The sequence below is a fragment of the Molossus molossus genome, unplaced genomic scaffold (assembly GCF_014108415.1).
Source record: "Molossus molossus isolate mMolMol1 unplaced genomic scaffold, mMolMol1.p scaffold_m16_p_4, whole genome shotgun sequence".
In the NCBI taxonomy this organism is placed as follows: Eukaryota; Metazoa; Chordata; class Mammalia; order Chiroptera; family Molossidae; genus Molossus; species Molossus molossus.
Window position 1 is genome coordinate 66,089,552 of NW_023425377.1, and position 19,006 is coordinate 66,108,557.

General features: G+C 51.0%; 1 protein-coding gene across 2 annotated transcripts in view; it reads right to left on the reverse strand.

Moving 5' to 3' along the window:
* Positions 1–3,369: 3,369 nt before the first annotated feature.
* Positions 3,370–19,006, reverse strand: part of SLC25A42 (solute carrier family 25 member 42) — a 37,696-nt gene continuing 22,059 nt past the window's right edge. Inside the window, exons 2-8 of one of the 2 annotated variants that reach the window (XM_036241105.1) lie at positions 14,730–14,819; positions 9,442–9,547; positions 7,894–7,919; positions 7,154–7,320; positions 6,762–6,878; positions 6,063–6,214; positions 3,370–4,206 (exon numbers count right to left, since the gene is read on the reverse strand). In XM_036241105.1, the coding sequence (XP_036096998.1) occupies positions 3,899–4,206; positions 6,063–6,214; positions 6,762–6,878; positions 7,154–7,320; positions 7,894–7,919; positions 9,442–9,547; positions 14,730–14,810 (957 nt within the window). In that variant the 5' untranslated portion in view covers positions 14,811–14,819 and the 3' untranslated portion in view covers positions 3,370–3,898. Of the gene's footprint in view, positions 4,207–6,062; positions 6,215–6,761; positions 6,879–7,153; positions 7,321–7,893; positions 7,920–9,441; positions 9,548–14,729; positions 14,843–19,006 lie in introns of both variants that reach the window. The other variant, XM_036241104.1, reaches the window with a different exon arrangement.

A 19,006-nucleotide genomic window follows, 5' to 3' on the forward strand; every position in this document is an offset into this window, starting at 1 on the left:
TGACACCCACCCTGCAGGGAATTCCCGGGCCTCAGGGGGCTTTTCCCAATACCTCAGGTGGGGTTTTCCCCTCCCTCAGCTGCCCTCCAGGATTCCCACCTGACTCCCCTGGGCTCCACAGCATATTCTTTATTTTTTATTTTTATTTTTTTTATCCTTACCCGAGGACATTTTTCGATATTTTGTTCAGATAGAGTGGGAGGGAGAGGGAGAAAGAGAAACATCGATGTGAAAGGGACACATTGAGTGGCTGCCACCCGCAGGACCCAACTAGGGCCGGGGACAAACTGCAACCTTGGTACGTGCCCTTAGTGGGAACCGAACCCGGTCTCTCTGGACCGCAGGCCTACGCTCTAACCGCTGAGCCAAACCGGCCAGGGCACAGCATATTCCTTAGATGTTTGTATCAAGAGCCAGAGCAGCATCACCCGTCATGTTGCCAGTCCCAAGTAGAATCCCCCAAGGCAGACACAAGTCTGGGAACCTTGACTCACCCCCTCACTGGAGGTGTTTTAGTCACTGGAGGTGTTCAAGACCCACTGCAATGGGGGTTGGAGGACTTGCATGAAGAATCTGCAGCCACTTCTCTCCAGTGTGTCTGTGTCACCCATAGCTGCCTTGCTGGGGCACAAAAACACAAAACACACAAGATTCCTGCTCAGGTCACTTAAGAACATCTTGCCTCTCTACCAGGCCAGCTGCCTCGGGCTACAGGGCACAAACTGATTAAGAGGCGGGAAATAAATGGCCAACAATCATGAAGAGTCTCCTGCCCTTGCAAGGGATCACAGGAAGATGTGACTAAAACAGCAAGAGTGGCCCTGGCCAGTTTGGCTCAGGTGTTAGAGCGTCACTGTGGACAAAAGAGTGGCAGGTTTGATTCCAGTCAAGGGCACATACCTTGGTTGAGGTTCATCCCTGGCCCTGGTTGGGGTCATGTGGGAGGCAACAAATCATTGTGTCTCTCTCACATCCATGTTTCTCTCTCTCTCCCTCCCACTCTATCTGAAAATAAATGGAAAAATATCCTTGGATGAGGATTTAAAAAAAGTAAAACAGCAAGGGTGTACCACATGGCACCCCCAAACAGGGAGTCCGAGGCTGCCAGCCAGGGTGTGGCCTGAACCCTGCACAATGCCTGTGGTACCTAAGTTCACACAGCTGCACTGGGGAGCACTTTGGCGGTATCTGGAAGAGGTGACTCCACAGCTGGCTGGTTCCCCAGGAACACATCCTGGGAGATTCTCACCTATGGGTGCAGAAGCCAGGGTGGCAGTCACACCATTATTTCTCACCACAAAAAGCTGGCCCAGGATGAGTAAATAAGTGGGGTTAAATAGTAAATACCATGTTGCTCACCACCTACACGCAAGGCTCCACTTCCTGCTTCTGGTTGGTGTGCCTGGAACGTCATGGCCACTGTGAGAGACCTCTGGTAGCCTCACTCTCCTGCATTAGAGGGTGGCACTATTTGAACTCGAGGCCTCATCCAGCTGTCCCCAGACAGGATGCAGGAGAGAAACCTCAGGACTTTGGGGCTGTGCTTGCTGAACAGGACGTGGCCTATCCTGACTGACAACTCTGAAGGCACAAGTGCACATGCACAGATCTCTGGAAGGACTCGCAATGAACCGGAGACCCACCTACTTGGTAAACCCTTTCACGCAGTTTGCGTTTTCTAGAAAATCAGAGTATAAATTAACAATTTAAAAATTACATTTAGCCCTGGCCAGTTTGGCTCAGCGGTTAGAGCGTCGGCCTGCGGTCCGGAGAGACCCGGGTTCGGTTCCCGCTAAGGGCACGTACTTTGGTTGCAGTTTGTCCCCGGCCCTGGTTGGTCGTGTGGGTGGCAGCCACTCGATGTGTCCCTTTCACGTCGATGTTTCTCTCTCTCTCTCTCCTTTCCTCTCTCTCCCTCCCGCTCTATCTGTACAAAAAATGGAAAAATATCCTCGGGTGAGGATAAAAAAAAAAAAAAATTACATTTAAAAAAGCTTTATTCACAATTTTATTTTAAAATCTGTCAAAATAATCTCAACCCTGTTTTTGGTTCATGGTGGGTGGGATTAGAGCCTAAGAAAAGAGACATGGGCAGGAGAAAAAGTCATTTTAATTTTTATTAAATATATCCTCTTGACACAAATCTTTAAAATATATAAACATTATATATAAACAAAGTGTCTTCATGGCATCAAAATAACTCCAGATCAGGACAGGCAGCCAATGGAGAGAGGTGTGACCACGGAGGGTGCCAGCCCGGCTGTGTGGGGCTAGGAGAGTGGATGTGGTACTGCTGAGGCCCACAGGGCTGGGAGCTGCTACCTTGGGGAGGCACATGGGCCAGCAAGACCTGGAGGACCTTCCTGCCCCTGCCCAGCCTGCAGTTCAAAGGAGGGTACTGCCCACCAGCCACCTGGTCTTGCCCACCTGGGGTGGACCCCCAATCCCTGATGCTCTCTCTGGCCTGGGGCCCTTGGGCTCCCATCCTGTCTCCCTGTAAGGAGTGCCCCTGCCTCTCCTGAGTGGTGGGCAAGGCTGGAAGAGGAGGTGAACCAACCAACAGGACAGCCATCACAGGCTGCTTGGCCCCTGGGGACAAGAGACTGGGAATGATACTGGGGCCAGCTGGTGGACACATGCTAGGAAGGGCACCCCACAGGTCCAAGGCAAGAACAGACATGGGACAGACGAAGGTAAGAAATCAAACCCATCAGTGGAAATTCGTGTGGGGCATGGATCATTTCACACATCGGGGCTGAGCCCACCTTGTCCTGGAACCAAATCGGGCTGGTTGGGTGTTTAGTGACTAGACTCAGGGTCAGCCAAATTTTGAAACCAAAAAGTCAAGAAGCTCCAAATGTCATTAGGAAATGGGTGTTTCTGTCCCTGTGATATGCAGGGAACTTCTGTGAGACCAGCTCCCTGGGGGTGTGTGGTGGTACCTCAACCCTTCTGAACTCCCCACCCCAGGCCATACACTGTCACAGGCTCCCATTTGGGGAGGATCAAGGCTGCCAGCCACCCCCATGCATTCCAGTCATGGAAATCAGACAATCCTGTAGGCCTTAAACTGCCCCATGTCCAGGCCAAAAGTCCACTCAGGTGGGGAGGCAAGGGTGTGCCAGATACTACAGGTTCCCCCAGAAGCGGCTGTGCCTACGGGTAGAGGGTCAGGGCCCCAGGCTCTGCTTCTATGGGTGTGGCCGGGGGGTGAGCAGTAGAGGGTAAGACTGCTCCAGGGTGTGAACTCAGGATCAGGATCACTCGGAGAAGGCTGTTCCCCAGCAGAGAATCTGGGGACTGAGGAGTCATATCACCTGGGAAGTACAGGCAGGACAGGGGTGGGGCTGGGTGGGCAAGAGGCTGCATTTGTAGCCACAACTGAGTAGGAGACTGGTCCCTTCGTGAACAGGTGAGGCCAGGCCTGTCCCACACCCCTGGCTCCTCCACCCTTAGCAGTGAGCACAGATGTGGGCCAACACGGGGCAGGAGGAGCCTGGCTCTGAGCCTAGTGTGAACAGGGTCACTAGAACTGGGAGCATGTCCAAGGTCACAGAGCACCAGGAGGTGGCGCTGGTCACTCCTGCTTCAGGGCGGTTAGAGGGGGCACTTCTGGGGAGCAGAGCCAGCCCCAGAGAGGATGGAAGAGAGGCTGCGGGCTCACCAGTCCCAACACTGTATACTTCAAGGGCCTGTGAGTTTCCTCGTGGATCCACAGGAGCTGAGCACAGGTTCCCCTCCCTGGCCTGCCTGCTTGTTTCACAAGGCGTTTCCACTTGGCCCTGGGACAGGGCCAAGCACCCCCTCATTCCCCAGGCTCCAAAACATTAGGGGTCTGAGGTCTTCTGCATGCTGGAGCTTAGTTCCCTGTCCCCAGAGTGGCCAAGTGCGTGGGCCCCTAGCTCTGCAGGCGCCGCAGCAGGATCTGCATGAGGTCGAAGGTGGTGAAGCTGATGCCCACGGCGATGGGACCCTTGAGCCAGTTCATGCTCAGGCCCTTGTAGAGGCCACGCACCGCGCCCTCCTCCCGCACTATAGCACGCAGTGTGCAGGCGATGGAGGCGCGTGGGTGGCCTGTGACGCCGGCCGTCTGCATGCGCCTCCGCACCACGTCCAGCGGGTATGAGGCTGACTGCCCGATGAGGCCAGCGCAGGCCCCGAAGATCATTCGCTCCAGGGGGTAGGGCTGCCGATGGCCGCTGTACTCTGCGGGGAGAGCCAAGAGAGGCTGTGAGGGTGCTGCCCGGAGCGCACGTCACCCCCACGGGGACACCCAGCACCTACACACACCCTCACTGTGTTTCAGGACCTGACCGGGGTTCCCTATGCCTTTCCACCGGGGCCACTTCCTCACCTCCTGGTCATTTTCTTAAAATTGAGAAATGAAGTTTGTTGTTTTTTTTTAAAAAAAGGCCCGGACAGTGTGGCTCAATGGTTGAGCATTGACCCATGCACCAAGAGGTCACCGGTTCGATTCCCAGTCAGGGCACATGCCCAGGTTGTGGGCCTGATCCCCAGGGGTGCATGCAAGAGGCAGCCAATCGATGTTCTCTCTCATCTGTGTTTCTCTCTCCCTCTCCCTTCCTCTCTCTCTCCAATAACAAAAATAAATAAAGACAAAAAGCACATGAATCATATAACTAAGTCCAAAGACCCAGAATGAGCTCCCACTGAATCACTCTTGTTTTCCCTCCAGTAATCACATCAATCTTCCCTCCCTATAGCCATGGTGCCCCGCGCAGGGGCCTGACAGCAAACACACGGTGAATACCCAGCACTGCCTCACGGGTCTAAAGGGACCAAGGATGTGCAACCCATCACCAGGGGTTCTTCAAGTATGTGTTGTGAATTTTTTTTTTTAATCCTCACCCGAGGACATTTTTCCATTTTTTGTTCAGATAGAGTAGGAGGGAGAGAGAGAGGAAGAGAGAGATAGAAATAATGATATGAAAGGGACACATCGACTGGTTGCCACCCACATGACCCATCCAGGGCCGGGGACAAACTGCAACCAAGGTACACGCCCCTAGCAGGAACCGAACCCGGGTCTTTCTGGACCGCAGGCCGACACTCTAACCGCTGAGCCAAACTGGCCAGGGCTGTGAATTTTTTTTAAACATATTTTTCTTTATTGACCTTAGAGAGAGGAAAGCAGAGAGAGAGCTAGAAACATTGATGAGACAGAACATAGATTGGCTGCCTCCTCCATGCCCTCCACTGGGGATTGGGCCAACAACCTGGGCATGTGCCCTGACTGGGAATCAAACTGGCAACCTCTTGGTACATGGATTGATGCTCAACCACTGAGCCACACCAGCCAGGCTGAGTTGTGAATTTTAATTAGGAATTAAAAACAGGAGACACCACTGTTCACTCACCACATTGGGAAAATATGAAATAACCTGGCTGTACCAGTTGGGGTGACTATAAGGGAAGGGCCCCAGGCAAGTGCAGCACCCGAAAAAATAAAACCAAAAACAGGTCCCCCACAAGGAGGCACTCCTAGATGTCCACAGAAAATCTGCCAACTACCCAAATGCCCCTCCCCTTACCTTGGGAGGTGGGGCGCGGCCTACCCCATGGCTAAAAGGAAGAGCCACACACCTCAGGCAGGATGGACTAGAGCCAGAGCTGCACCCAGAGGTGTGGAAAGTGACTCAACTCTTTATCTTTTATAACCACGAAACAAGATGAGGCTTGTTCCTGTGACATGTTATATGCAGCTCTGGCTGTGGTGGTTATAGTGTTCTCTACACTTTTCAAATTTCTCAAATTATCAAAACACAAGAGGGCACTCCTCCTCCATCTAGATTACCCAGGGGCTTTGTGCAGGTGACTGGTTGTGGTGGCCGTAAACACTCTAGGCCTCACACTGGACTTTACCAGGTTGCTCTTAAAACTAGGCATTAAAGGTCGTAAATCTGGGTTCCTCAGGGGTGGCCTCACCTCATGTGTCTTCTCTTGATTTGGACCCTGAACGCCCAGCCTGTCTGACCTTGGGGTCCTAGTGCCTAGCCTCCAGGTCTGTGTGACCCATGGGTGTTGCCCCATCCCCTCCTCACCTCTGTGCAGGCTCTTGAGCGTCTCGTAAGTGAAGAAGCTCAGCCCCGCATAGGGGATGACCCCCAGCACAGTAGGTATGAAGCCATGGTAGAGGGTCTTCAGCCCCTCTTCCCGAGAGATGCGGATGAAGACATGAAAGATGTTGCTGTACCTGCCAGGACAGAGGGGACCGGTGGGTGGGCTGCCAACTCTGCGGAGGGAGGAGCTGCTGGCCTCAACTCACTAATTCACCACTACTCCTTTGCAGTGGGGGTTGGGCGGGTCTGGATGCTAAGTTTCCTTCTTTGAGGAACATAACCACCTTGTAAAAGCTTTGGCATTAGAGGGGGAAATGGGTGTCCAAGGCCATATTCTGACATCACCACTGGGATCATCTGGGTGTTCAGCCCTCAACTAGCGTTCCCTTGCGTTTTTAATGCATCTGTGACCAATTCAAAATGAAGACTCAAGTTTGATGAAAGCAGAAATGATCCCCAGGCTTAGAGAATTTCCTGAAACAGCTGCAGAATGGCATGCCTGTCCTGTCCTGTCGTACCAGGCAGGGTCCTTGTGGCAGGTGTTGACGCTATAGCTTCCTCTGTGGGCTGGACACAGAAGCCCAGACCCAAACCCATGGGCACACAACAAAGAGATTCAACCTGGAGGCCCCACTGGACAGAGCCCCTGGTACTGGTGAAGGTCACTGTGGTAGGACTCACATTTCCTTTGGGGTCACGGCCATGCGGGCTCGGACCAGGTCCAAGGGGTAGGTAAGCGAAGCAGCTGTAGTTCCAGCGAGTGCCCCTGCGAGGAGGCGAGGCCAAGGGGGCAGGGCTCTGAAAGGGGGGTAGGGTTGAGGAGAGATGGTGAGACCCCAAGGCCCGAAGGAGGGAGGTCCAGCCCAAGGCCCACAGCTCTCAGTGTAAGGGAACCAAGGGCAGGTGGGTTGGCTTTCTGGTAGCTGAGCTGGTGGAGTCTCTAGGGGGACGATTCAATCAATGAATAATAGGGACCTCCTGGGACCTGGGTTCTGACACGGTGAGCATGGAAGAGACAGGAGAGCAGAGGGACAGGAGAGAGCTGAGAGGGTTAGGAGGGGTGGGGGCCTCACTCTCCACGGAAGCCATAGTAGCGGCCCAAGACTCGCTTGTACTCCTCATGTGCGCTGAACTGGATGGCAGCGTAGGGCACCACACGCACCATGGTGGCCGAGTTCCCACGCCACAGGCTGAGGAAGCCCTCTCGGAGGTAGGTGAAGTAGAGCAGCCGGAAGGCCTCCTGGAGGGGACGGGGGGGAGGGGCAAGGTCAATGCCTCCACCTGCCTCTTTCCCACTTCCCGTTCACCTTGCTTTACTTTGTCCAGCCCTGTGCCTGGGGGCCCCACCTACCCCCTACATTCTCTGCCCATCCCCAGCCCCCGACCCTGGGAACTGTCAAGTGAGAGGGGAAGACCAGGTTTGTAAAACAGGCTTTGAGCCCCACACAGAGGTTGTTTTGTTGATGTCTGTCTGGCAGTCTATCTTTTAAAAATATTTTTTTCTTTACTAAGTAACACCTGCTCTATGCTTAAAAATAAATCAAATATGTAAACATGGGTTTAAATCATCAAGTCCCCTCACCACCACCCCAATGATAGGTGCTCTCCTGTCAATTCCCAGGGTGAGATTCATCCAGGCAGTGCTCAGGGTGCCAGGACCAGTGGTCCCAACCCTGAGGCCTGGCAGAGGGGGCCTCAGTCACCTGGGCTCCTGTGAACCAGCCTGGGGAGGAACCAAAGGGGCAAAGCATCTCCCCCCTTCCCTTCCTCCCAGGCAGCCCCAGAGCCAGGCGTTGGTGATGTAGTGGCTCACCTTGGCAGAAAATCTTTTTGAAGATACTGGGGAAACAAAAAAACCACAGACTGTTAGATGCAAAGGATAGGATCTCCCAAGTCTGCATGACCCCCACTGCAGGAAACTGGTCTGAGTTGGGGAATGACAGACAGCAGCCCCTGAGAATGCTCCCCCTCAAAGGGCTGAGGGGTGGTCCTGAGCAAGGTTACTCTCCTCCCCTCTGTACCCAGCCCCTCTGCATGCCAACTTGTCCCCAGGATGGGGGATGAACTGCCATCTGACCCCAGGACAGTGAGGGTCTCCCCAGGGGCCTGTGTGTGAAGGGTCGACACTTAGCACCCCCACCCAACCAAACACCTTTGAGAAAGGTGTCACAGCCGTTAGCCGTGTGGGGTTCAGTTCTGGGGTCTGCCGTTTCTCAATGGCCTGGTACAGGTGCCCCTATCCTGTCTCTCCTACCCTCCCTAGCTGCCTGGTTCACTCCCCTGCTCCTTGGTGCACTGTCACCAAGGGCTGGAGCCATGGTGGCCACAAGGATCCAGAAACACAGGCCATGAGGGGTTCGGTCTTGTAGCCTCCCCCTCTTTACTTCCTAAGTGTCTGCTTCATCCTCAGGACACCCCTGCACTCCATCCGCATGGGCGTGCGCATATGTTCTGCCTTCAGGGTTACCGTCAGCGCCCTGCAGGGAGCTACACTTCAGGTTTTCCAGGTAAAAATGCAGCTGACATGGGGGAACGAACATGAGGGAGCTCAGCCTCATGCCTGCTCTTCTCACAGCCTTTAGGGAGGTTGATGTTATCGTTCTCATTGTATAGATAAGGAAACTGAGGCAAGAGAGGCTAGGGGGCCAGCTTAAGGAATTGGGGAGGGCTTCTCTTCCCTAACAGCTGAGGGATGGGGTCCCGGGTTGTGATTATGCTCCTGCCTAGTGCTGAGCAGGCACTGGCCACTGTCTGCAGGGTGGAAAGGCCTCCTCTTCAGGGGACCCTGTGCTTGCTTAACCCTAAACAGAGAGAAATGGTTTTTTGAACTGTGTCCCCCCAAAAGACATGTCCATGTCCTCACCCCCAGGACTTGTGACTGACCTTAATTGGATGTGGGGCTTTAGCAGATGTCATTAAATTAAACCAAGGTTGTATTGGACTGGGGTTAGCCCTAATCTACTGATGGGTGTCATTATAAAAAGAAAGGACACAGGCAAGAGGGGAAGGCAGAGACGGGTGATGCGGCCACAAGCCACAGATGCCTGCAGTCCCCAGAGCTGGAAAAGGCAGGAAGGCTCTTCTCCTAGAGCCTCCAGAAGGAACCAACCTTGCCAGCACCTTGAGTTCAGACTTCTGGCCTCTGGAAATGTGAGAATATAAACTCCTATTCTAAGCTGCCTGGTTTGTGGTGCTGTGTGCCAGCCGCCCCAGGACACAAACAGAGTTTCTAAGTGGATTTAGGAAGCATTAAAAAAATCAATTTGCAGTGCAGTTTGGAGGACTGTGAGATGGAGGGTGACTGCCTGCCTGGCAGCATCTCTATCAGAGAGGGACAGACAGACAGACAGACAGCATTTACCTTGGAAAATGATTTTGGTTCGGTCCAAGGGAGCTACTGCTGTTTTGGCAAGAGCGCCAGCCAGGGCCCCAGACAAGAGGGAGCTGAGAACTTGCCTGTGATCGCTCTGCAAGAAATACATGAACACAAGGTCTGTTGTCAGTGAGGGAGGGGAAAGGTCTGCTCTACTGGGGACAGCACCAAGAGGATCACCTTTCTTCACTCCTTCATCACCCCCTACCCTGGTCCAGGGCTGAGAAATGCTCAGAAGCTTGAGTGTCATGGCCTAATGGGCCCTGGGCGAGCAGTGGTGGGTCCAGGGACCACAGAGCCTTCACGGGACATGATGAAAACCTCCCAGGTGACAGGGGGCATCCATATGAGAGGTGATGCACTGTCTGGGCCATCCAGGGAGATTCTGTGTTCACAGAGGCAGCCTACAATCAGAATGACTCCAAACATGAGTCACCCCTGACCCATCTTGCAAGCCTTGATCCTGTCCACCCGTGTGTGCCGGCCTCTTGCATCTCGGTGTTTCAGGGCAAAGTCACAAGGGCCCTTGTGGTGGTGGGGCTACTGGCAGGGATGCTGGGCAAGAGGACTCTACCTGTGTCAGTGTGTCCCCTTTCTACATCTTTCTGTCAAGACTTCAGGGCGTGGGATCTGTGGCTTTTCAGCCAAGGCGAGGGTGATGGTGATGTTAGCTGACCTGCTAACATCATGTGCGTCATGTGCTCCCACGGCCAGCCTCAGGGCCAGTGTTTTCCCTGTCTTCCGGAGGGTCCCAAGGGCTCCATGCACAGCCCTCTTTCCTTCCTTCCTCCCTTTACATGTCCATCTGAGCCCTGAGCAGTCTCATCAGACTGGAGTCTACATTCCTCTAGCTGACTCTCACAAGCAACCACAGGGAGAACTCTGGAATGTTCTGGACTGGAGGTGCCCATCTTTCCTTGATCCATAATGAGCAAGAATGGCAAGGGTCAGGTCACTCAATGATCCCAGGAATCCATGAAGTCCCATGCAGATCAGGTGGCTTGAGGGACCTGGGGACATGCCGTGCAGGGTACGGTATGTGAACCCTCTCCTCTCATGGGGCCACCAGTCTATGTAGAGAGCAAGACATGAACTAAATCTTCAGGCAAAAGTCGCCAATCTAGTTGGGGGTCTCACAAGGAGGCTGGCTTTTGCCCAGAGACATGGAGAAGCACAGAAGGTGGACAGGCCATTTTCACTGTGACCAGAGAAGAGGTGGCTCCTGCAGTCGTCAAGATGGAGAGGTAGAGGCCAGAGAGGGTGCACCTAGGGGAGGCTGCAAAGGCGTTTGGGGGGGGGGGGGGGCTGAAGCCTGGGTCTGAGTGGATATGGTGGGATTCAGGCAAGCCCTCACCAAATTTTCTCTGATCAACAGAGGCCCAGGAATGAAGGGCTGGGCCCTGAGTCTGTCTACACATCTGGTCTGATTCTGGGCTCTATCCTGCCTGCAGTGACCAGAGGATGGCTTCCCTGGTCTCCCATCCTTCATCTTTGACATGCTGAGTGCTATCTCCCAGTCAAGGTCCCACTCCCAGATCCTCTCCTGTGTGTGCCAGGTGCTCTCAGGGGATGTGTGACCTGCCACTTGGCCCCCACCCCTGTACAGATCTAGCTCCTTTCCCTTAACGCCCTGGCACCCCCCCGCACCTGCCTAGCCCACCCCTCCCTAAAAGGACAAATTCTAGAGAAGTGTTTTTCCTCCCGTGTTCCTGAGGCAGAGCTTCACCAGAGGGTTCCATCTTTACACAGGCCTGTCACTGGGGACCATCCTGCCTTTTTTGGGGTCACACAAAAAGATTCTGGTCATCTGGTCCTGGTTCTGTTGGTTTTGAGAGGTGTGGACATCAGATGCTGGAAGGTTCAGTGGTACTTCTAGCACCAGCTCCCTTTCTCTATGAACTAATGAGCAATTGCTCACCCCTGCTGTGAGCCAAGGGATCACCCCACAACAGCCCATGTGCTTGTCAGCACTACAGGTGAAGCCTCCTTCTGCAGGTTACTTCCTGTGCAATCTGTGGTTCTCACGACTCCAAGGCCAGCTCTGTAGTTCTGTGTGTCTAGAACACAGGTCCTTAAACCCTGCTCTTTTTTTTATTATTCATTTATTTAGTTTTTTCATTTATTTTTTATCTTTATTGTTGAATGTATTACAGATGTTCCTCATTTTCCCCCCATTGACCCCCTCCTCCCCACTCCCACTCCCACTATTGTCTGTGTCCATTGGTTATGCACATATGCAAATACGTTTTTTGGTTTATTTCTTCCCACCCCCCAACCCCCCTTCCCTTTGAGGTTTGTCAGTCTGGCAATGAATTTGTACTTCTTAATCCCTTCACCTTTTTCACCCATTCCTCCAACACCCCTCCTCCCATCTGGCAACCAACAAAATGTTCTCTGTATCTATGAGAATGTTTCTGTTCTGCTTGTTCATTTTGTTTGTAGATTCAATTGTCAATAGATATGTATTCATTGCCATTTGGTTTGTTCATATATTTTATCTTTTTCTTCAAAAAGACCCTTCATCATTTCATTTAATAACGGTTTGGTGGTGATGAACTCCTTTAACTTTTTCTTGTCTGGGAAACTCTTTATATGGCCATCGATTCTAAATGATAGCTTTGCAGGATAGAGTAATCTTGGTTGTAGATTCTTGCTTTTCATCATTCTGAGTATTTCTTGCCACTTCCTTTTGGCCTGCAAAGTTTCTTTTGAGAAATCATATGACAGTCATGGGAATTCCCTTGTAGGTAACTAACTGCTTTTCTCTTGCTGCTTTTAACATTCTCTCTGTCTTGAACCTTTTGCATTTCGATGATGATGTGTCTTGGTGTGGGCCTCTTGGGGTTCATCTTATTTGGGACTCTCTGTGATTCCTGGACTTGTATGTCTGTTTCCTTCACCAAGTTAGGGAAGTTTTCTTCCATTATTGTTTCAAATAGTTTTTGATTTTTTGTTCTCTCTCTTTTTCTTCTGGCACCCCCAAGATGCGAATGTTGGCACGCTTGAAGTTGTCCCAGAGGCTCCTTACACTATCCTCATTTTTTTGTAGTCTTTTTTCTTTTTGCTGTTCTGATTGGGTGTTTTTTGCTTCCTTATATTCCAGGTTGATGGCTTGCTTTTTGGCTTTACCTACTTTACTATTGAATCTGTGTAAATTACTCTTTATTTCAGTTAGTGCCTCCTTCATTTCTGACTGTGCATCCTTCATTTCTGACTGGTCCTTTTTTATGCTCTTGAGGCCCTCACTAAGTTCACTGAGGTTCTCACTAAGTTCATTGAGCATCCTCATAAGCAGTATTTTGAACTCAGCATCTGTTAGGTTGCTTATCTCCATTTCGCTTAGTTCTTTTTCCTGGGGTTTTGTTCTGTTCTTTCATTTGGGACCTGTTTCTTTGTCTCCTCATTTTGGCTGCCTCCCTGTGTTTGTTTCAGTGTATTACTTAATGAGAGGTATGGGGCTCGCTGAGACCAGATGCTGCTCGTTTGAAAGAATTTAGAAAAACCTGAAGCAGGATCCAAGACAGGCCAATCCTATGGTGAAGCAACTGGCAACAGCTTGGGTGGGCCTGAAAGTTGGGTGGGGCGGGGCCTCAGGGAATCACTAGAGCGGGGCTACCAGTGTGAGCCAGATTGCTATAGTGCCACATATGGTGGCTGCCTGCTGCCCTAGGGAAGGGCTCACCAAAGGAACAAAGGCCTCTGACAGCATGTTTGTTCCAGAGGAAGACCCTCTCCAGCCCTCGCTCCAGTGCCAAACAGCTCAGTTCTTCCCTGTATGTCTCTGGCGCCCCTTGAGATGCCTCCTCTCCAAGCTTAGTGGGAGTGAGTCTGATAAGTCCATGCGCGGGCCCTTTAAGAGGAGCTGCCTGGGGCTCCAGCCGCATCAGCCTCCCTGAGCCTCAGTTCCCACTGGTTTTTCCAGCCAGAAGTTATGGGGACTTCTCTTCCTGGCACTGAGACCCCGAGCAGGGCTCCTGGTGTGACACGGGGACCCCTCAGTCCTCAGGGAGGACCTTTCCAGCTGAGGTGTCCTCCTGATTTTTATCCACCACATATGGGTGTGGGACCAGCCTGTCTGCCTCCGCCCCTCCTACCAGTCTCCATGTGGCTGCTTCTTTAATTTCATAGTTGTAGGACTTCCATTCAGCTTGATTTCAGGCGGTTTTGAACGATGGTTGTTCTGTAGTTTAGTTGTAACTTTGATGTGGCTGTGGGAGGATGCAATACCATGTGTACCTACGTCGCCATCTTGACCAGAAGTCCTTACACCCTGCTCTTGAGGTAGCTCCAGGATGCTGAGTTCACTTCCTGGCTCAGAGAAGGCTGCTGCTGCATCCAGTAGATGCTTCCACTGACCACAGCAGTTTATTCTTGAGAGAGCTCAGCACAGGAATCACCACGTGGTCAGTGTGCCCATGTCCATTGCATGGATGGATCCTACAAATGTAGTGCGAGGCAGACAGTCCAACAAAGAGAATGTGGGCTGTCATAGATGATCCACAGAGCCGTGAGCACTGCAAGAAGGCTCTGGACTTCTTCACCAAAGAGATGAGATTTACAGGGTAAGTTCCACATCAAGCTGGCCAAGTGGACCAAGGCTGATGTCAGATGTGTGACCAGCACAGAGGAAGATGAGTATTGATTATCCAGGCATGTGACAGGAACAAACAGGCCTTTTGCTGGGATCCAACTGGCCAGCAGAAGGGCTGAATCTCCCTCATGCTCTGCTGGGAAGTTCACTAAACTGGGAGGGACATGCATGCCTGCTGTAGGCTCACCCTCGCTACCCCACATGGTGTGGTGATGGTGGCCCCACACACTGGCCCACAAACCAGTCCTCCCACTTGCCTGGCCACCTGGAATTTGGGAAAGGTCTGGAGGATTGAAGGATTATCACCTCAGCGTTTGAACTTGTGGACTTTGAGACCTGCCTGAAGGCACCTGAGCTGTGCTCTGAGAGTTAGGATGGGCCAGGAAGGGCCCTTTCTCACAAATAAACCTGAGTTTGCAGATTCTTTTGCGTTTGCAAATCTGAGTGACAAAAGGGGCTCAGGAAACCTTCTGCCATCCCAGCCAAATTTGGATAAGGTTTTGACTTCTTGCCCTGTGGTTGGGGGGACTGGATTTACATCACAAATGGGGCAGCCAGCATCTCCCCAGCCCAGTCTCACGCTGATGCAACCCCACACCCGTGTGTGTGTGGGGTGATTTGTGATGGGTGTGCACACACAGGAGAGGGACCCTTGAGCACACCCAAGGGGAGGCCAGGTACTTGCCTTTGGAGAGACAGGTGAGGGCAGGATGGCCTCGGCATCCTCACGCAATCGCACAGCACCTTCCTTCACACCATTACCCATTCCAGGCTGCTGGAGACAGTGGAAACTCAGTCCTGAGGAGCAAGAGGGGGCATGAGACCCGGTATGAAAGGGCTTCCCCCAGTGGCCTCATGTTCCAGTCACTTGAACTGAGTATGATTTTCCTAACTTGATGTCTGTCTCCCTGCAGAGAAAGGACACTGCACCAGCATCTAGATGCCCTCCGCTGATGGCTTAATCATTTACAAAAGCTTTTATTTGATCGTCACAAATAGGCCTCTGAGTCATCTGCCTTTTTACTTAGTAACAACTGGGCAGATGAGCTGAGAAAAGTTATGCCACCCCAATTAGGTCACAGAGCGGGAGGCAGGGGCATGGTAGACTGTGAGGCAGAGAGGCAAATGCCCACTGGGCTCAAGACAGCCTGTACCCAAGCCTCTGTCACAGAAACAATTTTTATTTATTTGTTTTTTGTTAATCCTCACCTGAGGATATTTTTTCCATTGATTTTTAGAGAGAGTGGAAGAGAGGGAGGGAGAGAGAGAGGGACAAAGAGAAACATCGATGTGAGAGAGAGACATCGATTGGTTGCCTACCGCATGACCCTGACTGGGGCCAGGGATCAAACCTGAAACCCAGGTACATGCCCTTTACCGAGGCTCAAACCCACAACCCTTTGGTCTACAGGCCAATGCTCCAACTACTGAGCCAAATAAGCCAGGGCCACAGAAACAATTTTAGAAAATTAATCTTTTCTTACTGTGTGGCTGCCTCTCTTTGTGGCCGAGCTTATAGCAAAGGGCCCTAATACTTGAGGGTTCCTTGCTGGAAACCCACATTTCTCCTCCGGGTGGAAGTGCATGCAAAGTTCAGCATACAGCAGTGAGGGGACCACAAGGAAGAAAGGGTGAAGGACAAGTGTCACCAAGACGCCACTGTGCACCAGTGTCCTTTGAGGTCTTGGTTCCCATGCTTTAAAATTATCCAATAAATCAAGAGCACTGAGATCCCCCCAGTTTATGTCGTCAGTTTGGCTCAAATAATTTTTTTTTTAAGTTCCTCACCTGAGGACACTTTTCTATTTGTCATCAGATAGAGTGGGAGGGAGGAAGAGAGAGAGAAAGAGAGAAACATCTATGTGATAGAGCCACATCAACTGGTTGCCTCCAGCACAACCTGACCAGGGCCATGGACAAACCGCAAGCGAGGTACGTGCCCTTGTCTGGAATCAAACCCACGACTCATTGGTCCGCAGGCCAATGCTCTAACCGCTGAGCCAAATTGGCCAGGGCTCAAATAAACTCTTATGAAAATTCTCTGTAGGTTTGGATGTTCTTATGTTGACACCTCTATGGGAGCAATGATGGAAAAAGGATAAAAGAAATAATAAAATTATCCAATAAAACAATTTTACACTTTCCTGTAAAATTATGCAAAGGATGCAGATGTGCCTGAATAGGCTGTGGAAGCTCCTCATGCTCTCTGGGTCCTTCGAGGCACTTCACATGGGTGCCAGTGCAGAAGGTTCTAGAAAGCACAAATGGGATTCCACTCCATTAGTTCCTGCTTCTGTTTCCTACTCAAAAAAGGCCTGGCTCTGGAAGGAACAGCTGCTTCCAGGGCAGAGCAGGAAACACAGGGATAAGGCCGGAGCACCCTAAGTTGCCAGGGAGAAACCAAAACTGGGGGTCTGTGATTATGGGATATGGGAGCCGAGTTGAGTCAAAGACCTCCCAGTGGCCAAAGCTGGAACAATTTGAGCAACAAAATCAATAATGTCCATGAGTCCACACTAGTATAAATGAATGAGGAAGAGATAAATCTCCCATCAGAAGAATCCAAAGTAATTTGTGCAGATGCCTTGCCCTCAAGGAAGGAGAGTGGGATTTCTCACCCTTAGGTATGGGCTGTAAATAGTGATTTCCTTCCAAAGGGTACAGGAAAGGGGGAAGAAAGAAGCTTTACAAAGGAGAACCTGATAGACACCACCTCAGCCAGGGGATCAAGGTCAACATCACAGTGAAAAGTCAGGTTGGTGGCATTTGCCTGGTCACAGTGTGATAAGGGTGCTTCAACTCTATAGTCCTCCTCCCCACACCCATCACCCCATTTCAACCATGAGAAAAATACCACACAAATCCCAATTGAGGGCATCCTACAAAATACTTGACCAGTTCCCAAAACTGTCAAGGTCATCAAATCAAGAAAGTCTGAGAAACTGTCTCAGCCCAGAGGAGCCTACAGTACACTAAGAAGATGTGATAATTAAATGTATGAGATCCTAAGACAGAAAAAGGACATTAGGGAAAACAGATGAAATCTGAATAAATTATGGACTTTAGTTAATAATAACGTATCAGTATTCTGAAAAACAAAAACAAAGAAACAAACAGAGGCACTTTAAAATGGAGCCAGAGCCTTAGCCGGTTTGGCTCAGCGGTTATAGCGTCAGCCTGTGGTCCAGAGAGACCCAGGTTCGGTTCCCGCTAAGGGCACGTACCTCGGTTGCAGTTTGTCCCCAGCCCTGGTAGGTCGTGCGGGTGGCAGCCACTCAGTGAGTTCCTTTCACGTCGATGTTTCTCTCTCTTTCTTTGTTCCTCTCTCTCCCTCCCACTCTACCTGAACAAAAAATGGAAAAATGTCCTCGGGTGAGGATAAAAAAATAAAAAAATAAATAAAATGGAGCCAGAGCTGCCATCCCAGAGGAACTGCCTTGTGTCTTATCCCTTAAACCTTTAGAATGTTAAAAGGGCGAAATAACCCTTGGACTGGGCCTCAAGAACATTGTGTTCCAAACAGCTGTTTGCAAGATAATAAGAAAGCCACCCAGACTAAAAATTAAACACATTGTTTAGAATTAGTGTCACTATGGCAGCTTATCTGCACCAATAGAAATGCCTTCTATTAATGTAATTGTTCTCCTTCCCTTTCTCATAAATACCCGTTGCCTTGTCTCCTAATTGGAACACTCTTTGGGTGTCTGCCTGAATCAGTGCTTTCCCAATAGCAATAGCTGTTCTTTTTTTTTTTTATCCTCACCCGAGGACATTTTTGCATTTTTTGTTCAGATAGAGCGGGAGAGAGAGAGAGAGAGAGAGAGAGAGAGAGAGAGAGAGAGAGAGAGAAACATCGATGTGAAAGGGATACATTGAGTGGTTGCCAACCACACGACCCAACCAGGGCCGAGGTATGTGCCCTTAGCGGGAACCAAACCCGGGTCTCTCTGGACCGCAGGCCGTCGCTCTAACCGCTGAACCAAACCGGCCAGGGCCCAATAGCTGTTCTTTTGATCTCAAATAAATGCTTGTTGCCTCTCAGTTTGGCCTTTGTTTTTAGCTTAATAATTTATTAGTTGTGACAAATGTACCATACTAATGTCAGATGTTAAAATGGAAGAAACTGGGTATGTGGAGTTTAGGGGCTGGTGTTACCTTTGCAATTTTTTTGTAAATCTGAAACTGTTCACTAACATAAACCAGGCCTTCACAGTGGTCTCAAGCCCACTGCTGGGGTGTCAGCCTGTGGTGTGCACTGAGACCATTACCAACTCTAGCACCTCCGACTGCGGCTCACACCACCCCAATACTCTGGACCCTGACGATCGTTCTTGCATCTGGGCATGGATGGTGCTGTACCGTGTGAGCATGCTGAATGTGAACACATGCTGTAGAACCTTCATAAGAAAGGATCCAGCCCTTTGAACACCTGCACTGGGTGAGGTGCCTGTGGCTGAGTTCTCTCTTCCAGCTCCTGCTCCAAGTTCCCCAGGGGATCTGTTTTGTAGTAAAACAGTATCCCCAGGCAGGCAGGTGCTCATAGATGGGCTCAGGCCTGGGGCTGCTCATGGAGCCCATTGGACCTTATCAGGGCCTGCCATGGTATCTCAACACAGATGGCTCTGACAGGGGCCTCAGTGTGGTAGATCCAGTCAGAAACAAAATCACCACACAAACTGATACAGACCTATAACAGCGTGTCACTGCAGGTAACAGAGCGTTGAGGTGGGTCATACAGAAGGTACCTGCAGGGAGCTGACCCACAAAGACATGTGTGCTCAGAACCTATGGATGTGATACTATTAGGAAAAGGGTCTTTGCAGATGTAATTAAGATAAGAACCTTGAGATGAGATCATCCTAGATTTAGGGTGGGTCCTAAATTCAAGGACAAGTGATCTGTTAAGAGACAGAGGGAAAAAGACACAGACAGGGAGAGGCCCTGTGAAGGCAGAGGCAGAGA